General features: G+C 44.1%; 1 protein-coding gene across 6 annotated transcripts in view; it reads left to right on the forward strand.

The window, feature by feature from the left end:
* The window catches only part of TMEM241 (transmembrane protein 241), a 140,095-nt gene that overhangs the window by 77,015 nt on the left and 52,876 nt on the right, over nt 1-10,204 (forward strand). For all 6 annotated transcript variants that reach the window (XM_023207789.1, XM_023207790.1, XM_023207791.1 and 3 more), the window contains 2 exons: nt 1,792-1,861; nt 5,804-5,897. In XM_023207789.1, the coding sequence (XP_023063557.1) occupies nt 1,792-1,861; nt 5,804-5,897 (164 nt within the window). The remainder of the gene's footprint in view (nt 1-1,791; nt 1,862-5,803; nt 5,898-10,204) is intronic.

A 10,204-nucleotide genomic window follows, 5' to 3' on the forward strand; every position in this document is an offset into this window, starting at 1 on the left:
TCTGACCACACTTCTGCTCTTTAGACCCCCTTCAAAACCTGGGCTGGGCTATAAAAGCTGCCACGCGCCGTGAGTCCCGTTCACCCTGCTGGAGCGTTTCTGATGAAAGATGGGGTGCTGAGAGGGGCGCGGCCTGAGAGGTCTCAAGGTCCTGGGCTTCATTCGTCTCCCTCTCCGCCATTCCTCACTATCACACTGGCTGCACTGCAGTTCCTCTCACACTGAGAGGTAAATTGGGAAAGGGCCAAGAGCACACAGCTGCCAAAGAGACGGAACAAATTCTCCGTGGACGTGGACAGACTCTCCCTCCACCTGCCAGAATGGAGGGCTCTGGCCACTCTCTAGGTCTGGGGTCCCCAGGGCACCCTTGCCTATCACTCCTGTGGGGAAAGGGACTTCAGAATATATCCATGCTCTTCACACACTAAGTGACACCTGATGCTGTCATTTATAAATTCCCTCTACCAACACAGGTCCCAGTTTGACAGTAGAGGTATTCAGAGGAATTGTGGCTGAAAGAAAACAAGAAGTCTTGTTGGGCTTCATGAAAACCAGATCCCAAGAAATCCCCTCCTCGTAGTTAAATACACACTCACTTGCAGAAACAAAACAAAGAATATAACAGTCATAATTTTAAAAAACCTCCAGAGAAATCCAACTCAGAACTTTCCTTCCCAATAGAGAGTTGAATCATTTGAGATCGTTTGGGTCTCCAAGAAAGCGTAGGAGCCCATCATGTCTTTTGATCTGAAACTCTTGATTGATAGCATAGTGGTGAAGGAAGTGCTGCTGCCTGTGTGTTCCACTGCACACCTAATATACTAGCAATACTTAGGAGAATCAGCCCTCTCCCCACAGGCCCCCAGAACTGAGAGACAGGCTAAGGCCCAGGGGTCTGGAAGACCAGGCTCTCCAAGGGGTTCAGAAATTCCAGATTTGGAAGACTCAAGCTATCTGCTGTGGAAATGCTTAATTCCTTTTCTCCGGACATTTTTGGAAGGATTTCTGCTTTTTTAATCTCCTGACTTTTTGTTTGTGACCAAGTTCAAATTCCAGAGAGGGAAACAGCCAATTTGTGTGATTATTTCCTCTTGCACCAAGTGGAACTAAAGGAATGAACTTACTTCACAAGAAATAAATGTACCCTTTGGACCTCAAACTAAAATGAATTTGCACAGTTGGTCTGGCCCCCGTGCTGTTCTTGCAGTCATTAAACATGAAAATGAAAAAAAAAAAAAAGCAAAAAAAAAAAAAAAGCCAGGGCAGTGCATTCATGACCTTTTTTTAGATATGAGGCAAAAAAGAAGAAAAGAGTCTTGAAAAAGATTCTTTTATCCTGCACACTCCGTTGTGCAGGGTTGACTGCCTAGTAGAGAGGAGAAGCCTAAGGTTTGGATTGACTGGAGTTCACATTCCGGCTCCATAGTTGAAGAGTTGTGCAATCTTAGCCATGTTTCTTAACTTCTCTGAGCCTTAGTTTAAATGGGCATAGTAGAACCTCACAGAGTTGTTACTAAGATTGAAAGAGATACATACATAAAGATTTTAGCGTTGGGCCCTGCACAAGGCATGCTCTCACTAAATGGTCATTATTGTTATCATCATACTGTTATTATCATGATAAGATGATGTCAGTAACAGAATCCCTGGGAATGCTGGAGTGAATTCGATGCCAGGGGACTGAAAACATAGGACTGCTAAAGACACCCTCCTTGCATTTCCTGGGGCGACGGGGCACAGGGGCATGTGAGGCCTCATGAGTCACTGTGTCACCATTGCTGTGCCCCTCAGGTGATCTCTTCGGTGTCCTGGACTTCCCATTCCTGTACTTCTACAGATTCCATGGCAGCTGCTGTGCCAGGTAATCTTAAGCTCACTCATTTGTATGCTTTCTGTGCTGTCCGCTGTGTCTTCCTCTCTGTGAAGTTCAGGGTCACTGCTGGCACCTGAGTGAGTGGCAGGAGAGAGTGGTGGTGGGTGCAGGTGAGGAAGCAGTCATTATGTCACCAGCAGGCTGTCACTTAGCACCCTTAGATGCTCAGGGTCAGCTTGGGCCCTGCCAGGACCCCTGGCCCATGGACGTGCCTCTGCCAAGACAGTGGTTTTCACACCTGCTCTAGAGTTAGGATTCTCCCACTTTTTTCCCCCTCCACAAGCAAATCTCACATAGAACTCCAATCTATAAAACTGATGAAATGGATCCAGTTCAAGGGAAGATTTGGGTTCAGAATCCCACCTGCTCAGCTTTCCCCTTGGCCTCCTTCTTGCTCCTTAAGGCAACCTCCAAAGTAACCTCCACCAAACCCAGAGATTCTGGGAATGAGATTTTGGAAACTGATGGCTAGGAGCTATCTAGACAACAAGGTGATCATCAGTGCTTGGTCTTGGGAAGGACTCAGGGATATAGGCCAGTTGGAGGGCTACATCTGAACACACGGAAGAGTATCCTCACCTTCTCCCCATGTCCTGCCATGATCACCACTCCGCTTGACCTCATCATGCCAAGAAGTGGAAAGACTTCTGCAGATAGGCCCAAAGCATGTGTGGCATCCTGATGTGGTAGAAAGACTGACCCGGGTTGAACCCCACAATTGCCATTGCTAATTGTCTGATCTTTGGGTCTTAAACTTCGTGCCAGGCCCAGTAAATGGTGGTCATTATGATGATCTACTCAGGTTGACTGTAAATACAATATCAATAGATCATGAAGAATTGCTATATAAAAATCAGGCCACCTGTTCCCACACATATCAAACAGTGCCTTGTGAAGCAGGGGTTCTTTACAATGTTAAAAAGCTGCTATGTGGCTAGTGGGTATGTCCTGCTCCTCTGGTGTGTTTGGGCCAAAAAAAAAAAGAATCAGTATTACAGAGTTTGTTTCTGCATTTGAACCTTGGAATGATTTATTTATTACCCTCAGAAAAATTTCAGGAAAACACTGACACAATTCACTTTCCTAGTTCCTGTCAGTTGCTTAGGCCTTGCCCGTTAGCTGGGATCACATGGCACGAGTCTTCATGCTGGGCGGGCGGCTGCGGACTTGTTTCCCTTTGAGTCTGGTTATTTGGCAGCATGGGCAAGCAGGGTGCAGCGGCGAGGTCAACTATTGTTTGGTTATTTGGAACAGAGCAGCACAGTTCACAGCCCATTGATGTTGGCTTTGTGGGGTGACAATTGGGCTCTATTTCTGCCCCTTTTAATCTGTAACTTTCTCATAATGCAACATGATAAATCAGGGTTTTGTTTTATTCTAAAGATCTGGAAATCTCTATTTGAATTGATATGACTCTGTTACATGTTACCCATGCTTCTGTACAGAGCTCAGCCTCTTTGAGGAATGCATTGGTTTTCCCTGTCATTCAGAGGCTCCACCATATCTCACACTGAGCATTGTCACCTTCAGGAGGTTCTGGGGGAGCTCAGGAGGGGCATGGTAGCCATAGCCCAAAGACCCCATTAACAGGGAGTGTCCTGTTCCCAGATTCCTTCATTTCTGGGAGCCTCCCTCTGCTTTTCAGGTCTGCCTCCCTAGCAAGGGGTAGATGGGCTGAAAGTGCAAGGAGAAAGATAAGAGATCCATGAGTAATGTAAAAATGTGTCACAGACATAGAAGTCAAGCGATGGAAAAGAGCTCAGATGCTTCCAGAAGCCTGTCATTCACAAACGCATGAGCTTATCCTGGCCCACAGTCTGCACTGAGAGGACAGATCAGCATGGAATCATGCCATCCCTGTGGCTAGAGGCATAGAGGAGAGGGAACGACTCACGGGAAAGGAAGTCTGGGAGGTTGGGCAGGCACCTGTGAAGTTGTTACTTCCTTGGATGCAGAGGTGGGAGCCACCAAGAGGAGCCTGGAGCACTGCTACCTCCCTTTTCAGCCCCACCCTCATGACCACCAGTGCCTGGCACATCTCACTCTTTGTCTAGCTGGTCAAGAATACATTTCCATGAAGCTTCACGTCTTCCTCAGTTGTCCTGCCTCCAAATGCCAGGAAGAGTTTAGAGCTCGCTTTGCTTTGGCCCTGGCCATGCAGTGGCACTTTTGAAAATAGTTCCAGCACAGGCAACTACATCTGTCCACTGCTGTGCCAGCGCCCTTGCTGGTCCAGAGATCTGAAGAGCCATGGAGACCTGTATTCTAATTGTACCTGTGCCCCAGTTTCATTGTTAATAAAGTGAAACTTTGGGGCTAGGTAATCTTACTGTTCTACAAACCTCTGGTTTTCATTAAGATAGGATGAGGACTGCTATAACCTGAGACAAAAAGGTGGGAAGGGGGATTTGGTTAAGGTAACGATGGTCAGTAAGCACAGCAAGGAATAGAAATCCAGGTGCTGGGTGTGATTGGGTAGGCCTGCTGCTTACCCACGGAGCCTCTTTGCCTTTTGGGTGTGAGTAACTTGACATCTTAATCCATAGCTGTTCAGCCTCCCATGACTGCTGATGCAAATCAGAACAAACTTTGCAGGTCATCAGGACCAAACAGGCTGAAATACACACAGGGGAAACCTAATGCCTATCTTCAGTCCTGCCCCAAGAATGTGGCTGTGAACTAGTCTAATCTAATGAAGTGAAGATACACATTTCTGTGACATTTGGCCTTAGGTGTGTTCAATTCAGTTCAACCTGTTTCCAATTCAACCTGACAAGCATTTAGTTAATGTGTACCGTAACTGAGGCACCATGTTAGGCTCTGTTGAAAATACAAAGAGCAGCCCAAGATTGGGCCTTTCCTGCTCAGAGTTTAGGATCTGCATTGGAGCTGCGCACCAGTGCCTGTAATGAGGTCAGATGGAAGTGTGGCTGTCAAGGGTCGGAGATGCAAATGAAGTACAACTCACAGTACTTGCCTCTCTAGCTTGGAGTTACAACTCCAGTCATCTCTCTTATTTTGCAATTTTCAAGTTCAAATAACAGTCACACTGAAACCACTACTTGCACATATTTGCACGAAGTCAACCCTTCTCCCTCTCTGTCTCTCTAACACACTCTCTCTCTCACCTCTTCCCCAATTGTCCTGCCTTCAAATGCCAGGAAGCGTTTGGAGCTCCCTTTGCTTTGGCCCCGGCCACACAGGGCACTTTTGAAAATAGTTCCAGCACAGGCCATGTTCCATACTATTTGAAAATAGTTCCAGCACCATGTCTCTGTCCACTGCTGTGCCCTTGCCCTTGTCGGTCCAGACTTCTGAATAGCCCCAAGATGCTGCCCCTTCCTCAGGTTCCCATGAGTGGGGATCTTTCCGTTCACACACATGTGTAGGCATCATTTCCAAAGCATACTTCCTATGGCAGGACAACCTGATTTGGGGGGCTTCTGGCCTCATCCATATGTGTCACTGAAGCCAGCCTTCCCCTTCAGATTCTTATGAACCTGGAGGCCAGTTCAGACTCTCTCTTCTCATATGGTGAGTTTCCCTTTGGAAGTCTTTTCGGGCCAGTTTGTCTTGCTTGAAAAAAAAGTTAAGCACCTTGCCAAGCACCAAAACTCCAGAAGTTCTATGGGAAGGAACAGGAGGTGTCGTCCTCCACCTTTATTTTTCTTTCATGATTTAGCCAGAGACCTCCGAAATTTCTTTGCACCATTCCTGTCATCAACAAAATCCTCCCTCCTTAGAAAAACAGAGCTTAATGACTTTAAAAAATTTTTTATTTTCATCCAGAGATCACAGATCTAGAAAACACACATGAGGCAGAGGTTGCATAACAACTTGAAATTGACTGGTAAAATGTAGCAGAAACTAGTCAGCCATTGGCTAAGGGAAGACAAGCCTCACTAACAAAAGAATCTTTTCTCCTTCCAGTGGATTTTTGGGATTCTTTCTCATGTTCAGTACAGTGAAGCTAAAACGCCATCTGGCCCCAGCGCAGTGTGCAGCCTGGATTTTCTTTGCTAAGGTAAGAAACAAGAGGGGTGGGAAATTCTCAAGCGCCTTTGTATCCAGAGATCTCAGCGCCTGGGTCATGTGAAGTTGTTTGACCTTCATGAGACCACTTCTAGACACTGTCCCTGAGCCTGATCCTTCCTTCATTCAGGTAATGATTTCTGAGGCCTACTCATTTTATCAACGTGGCATATTTCATCTTTCTCACAGTCCTGGAAGGCAATCATGGATAGGCACCTTGTTTCCTTCCTGGAGGCTGTGCAGGTGTCCAGAGCTCAAGTGACTTACACTAGGGGACTCAGTTGATCCAAGGTGATAGAGAAAGGAAGATAGACGAATGGCCAGGTTGGGGCATTTCTATGAAACCTTAGAAAAGGGACTATTCTAAGAACAACCTCTGTGTATCTGAATAACTATGGGCGAAGCATAAGATAAAGTGGTGGGGAAATCGCAAAGAACCAGAAGGAGCAGGGAAGTGGCTGTGGATGCCCAGTCTTAACTGAAACATGGTGGGGCCAACTTCTTCTATTGGCACGTTTCATTTCCTTAGTGCCTATGAGGGAGGCAAGTTGTAGGGGCCCTAGGTGCTGCTTCCAAGGAGTGAGCCTCCTTAATTAATGAAATTTAATTTAATGAAATCATTATTTAACTTGGGCTTTTAGTCATCTCTGTGTTTTTTGGGTTGATTTTTCTCCAGAAAAAAAACCTCAAACATTTTGCTTTGAAAATAAGATTTTTAATGATATTTTCACCCACATGCATTTTGTTTGTTTGCTTTTTGTTTTTGTTTTTGTTTTTTGAGACACGGTCTCTCTCTGTTGCCCAGACTGGAGTGCAGTGGCATGATCTCAGCTCACTGCAACCTCTGCCTCCCAGGCTCAAGCAATTCTCTTGACTCAGCCTCCCAAGTAGCTGGGATTACAGGTGCGTACCACCATGCCCTGCTAATTTTTATATTTTTAGTAGAGATGTAGTTTGACCATTTTGGCCAGGATGTTCTCAAACTCCTGACCTCAAATGATCCACCCACCTTAGCCTCCCAGAGTGCTGGGATTACAGGTATGAGCCACCGCACTCAGCCCACATGGCCTATTTTTTAATAGCATTAATAATTCCAATTCTAGCAGAATGTAAAAAGTAGCTGAGATATTGATTTCTGGCATGACAGAGTGAGGAGGTTGATGAAATCTCTTCCCAAAAAACAGCTAGAAAGCTGGAAGAAGACTGTCAAAAACATCCATTTCAGCTCCCTAAAATTTGACCAAAGATATACAATAAACTGAGAAGCATTTGTTCATGAAAACTATTAACCTTTGGGTAGGAACAGAACGAATCTGTGGTGTTCTTGCCGATCATCACTCCCATTCCCTCCTCCCTAGTGTGATAGTTCAACCAGAGCAGGCCAGGCTGTGAAAACCAGCAGCCTTACCACCACTTCCAAGAGGGGTTCACTCTGTTTGGAGGATTGTCTGTTAAATAGGCCAACTCGGTGGTGCATGAACACAAAAGACCAGTAACTTTACTAACTTGAGTTGATAGTCCTCTTTGGAACAAGCAGTGGACCAGTGGTCTAGTGGGGGACTTAATACGTAGTTCTGAGAGATGAGACAGCTATAGTCTTCTTTGGAAGAAGCAGTGGACCAGTGGTCTAGTTGGGGACTTAATAGGTAGTTCTGAGAGATGAGATAGCTATCAGGGGCTTGATTTTTTTTTAATATATCTCAGATTGAACTTAGTCTGTATATGAGCAGTAGTGATGGAACAGGCTCACATATTCCTGGCCAGCAAAGCCTGCATACACACACAGAGGAGCTGTGAAAGAGTTAGCAGAAAGTAAAAGCCAGGGCAGATGTGAAAACAACCTGAGGTTTGAATGTGCTCTCCCAGCCCGCACACAGAGTCAGGAGCAGGGAAAAGGCTTTCTGGCCCAAGGTGTTGGAGCAAAATTTCTGACTAGTCTTTGCCAGAACACTAAGCTATGCAGACATGAGGATGATCCTTAGATGCCAGAATTAAAAATAAAAACAAGAAAAAAATTTGAGTAAAGACATAAGCAGCTGTAGCTTATATGGAAGACAGATTTCACATTCACAGATTTAGTCCAGGAAAATTACTAAATAAGCAAAACAACAATAACAACAAATCTTGTGGGGAAAGTCAGATTTCAGAGTTGCTACCGTATGTTATGTAAAAGATTCAGTATTCAATAAAAACATGAGAGACATTCAGAGAAGCAAAATGTGATCTGTGTGTAGTAAAAAAGTGGTCAGTAAGAACTATCTCTGAGTGTCTGTCCTCAGATGTAGTATTTAGCCTAAAGATACTACAGAACAGCTATTTAAATTTATTCAGAAATCAAAAGGAAACCATGTTTAAAGAATTGAAGCAAAGACTCAGTGAATACAGAATCTCAATAAAGAGATATAAAGTATTTACAGAAAGGAAAAGAAAGAACCAAATGGAAATTCTGAAGGTAAAAAATACAGTAACTGAACTGAAAGTGCTCTGGAGGGACTCAACAGATTTGATATGGCAGAAGAAAGAATAAGTGAACTGGAAGGTAAAGTAAATGAAATAATTCCATCTAAAAATATAGGGTTTGTTTGTTTGTTTGTTTGTTTGTTTGTTTGTTTGTTTGTTTTTGTTTTGAGACAGAGTCTCATTCTGTCACCCAGGCTGGAGTGTAGTGGCGCCATCTCAGCTCACTGCAGACCTCCTCTGCCTAGGTTCAAGTGAGTCTCCTGCCTCAGCCTCCTGAGTAGCTGGGACTACAGGCACGTGCCACCACACCCAGCTAATATTTTGTATTTTTAGTAGAGATGGAGTTTCACCGTGTTAGCTAGGATGGTCTCGATCTCCTGACCTGGTGATCCACCCGCCTCGGCCTTCCAAAGTGCTGGGATTACAGGCATGAGTCACTGCGCCCGGCCAAAAACAGGTTTGTTTGTTTTTTTTAAATTGAAGAAATGTGAACACAGCCTCAGAGACCTTGAGACGTCAAATACAGCAACCAACATATGTGTAGTAAGAATCCCAGAACAGGCCGGGCGCAGTGGCTCAAGCCTGTAATCCCAGCACTTTGGGAGGCCGAGACGGGCGGATCACGAGGTCAGGAGATCGAGACCATCCTGGCTAACACGGTGAAACCCCGTCTCTACTAAAAGTACAAAAACTAGCCGGGCAAAGTGGCGGGCGCCTGTAGTCCCAGCTACTTGGGAGGCTGAGGCAGGAGAATGGCGTAAATCCGGGAGGCAGAGCTTGCAGTGAGCTGAGATCCGGCCACTGCACTCCAGTCCGGGCGACAGAGCGAGACTCAAGAGAAGAGAGGGTTAGAACAATATTTGAAGAAATCAATTTGTTGAAAAATATTCATTTACAAATTCAAGAAGTTCAGTGAGTCCCAAGTAAGATAAACAAAAAGACCTAGACACGTTATGATCAAACTGTTGAAAGACAAAAGAGAAAATCTTGAAAGCAGCAAGAGAGATATTGTTCAACATATGTGGGGGAACAACAGTGCAATTAGTGGCTAACTTCTCATCAAAAACAGTGGAGGCCAGAAGGCAGTGGGGTGACACATTCAACATGCTGAAAGAAAAACCTGTCAACCAAAGATTTGATATACAGCAAAACTATTCTTCACATATGAAAGAGAAATAAAAACATGAATAAAAACTAAGAGATTTGTTACTAGCAGCCATACCAGTAATTACATTAAATATGAATAGACTAAATACCTGACAAAAAATAGAGATTGTCATATTGGATTTTTTAAAAAACAAAACTCAGCTATTTGCTGTCTATAACAGTTCGACTAAAAGACAGAAGTAGGCTGGAAGTAAAAGGATGGAAGAACCACACAGTTACCATAAGAGAGCTGGGTATAGTGGCTATATTAAAATCAGACAAAATAGACTTTATAACAGGAAATATTACTAGATAAAAAAATAGGGACTTTAATAATGATAAAAGTGTTAATGCACTGGGAAGATATAACAGTTCTAAATATGTATACACCTAAAACAGCACCCCAAGATATGTGAAGCAACAAGTCATAGAAAACAGAAATAGATTATTTAACAATAGTAATTGGATATTTCAATACTGCGCTCTCAGCAGTTGATAGAACAACTCAGTAGAAGTACATAGAAGACTTGAACAACACTGTCAACCAGTTGACATAACTGACATTTATGTGACACTCCACCAATTGATTTCAGAATACACATTCTTCTCAAGTACACATGGAATAGTCTCCACAATAGATAGCATGCTGGCTGACAAAACAACTCCCAAATTTTTTTTTTTTTTTTTTTTTTT

This window comes from Piliocolobus tephrosceles, chromosome 18, assembly GCF_002776525.5.
Source record: "Piliocolobus tephrosceles isolate RC106 chromosome 18, ASM277652v3, whole genome shotgun sequence".
NCBI lineage: Eukaryota > Metazoa > Chordata > Mammalia > Primates > Cercopithecidae > Piliocolobus > Piliocolobus tephrosceles.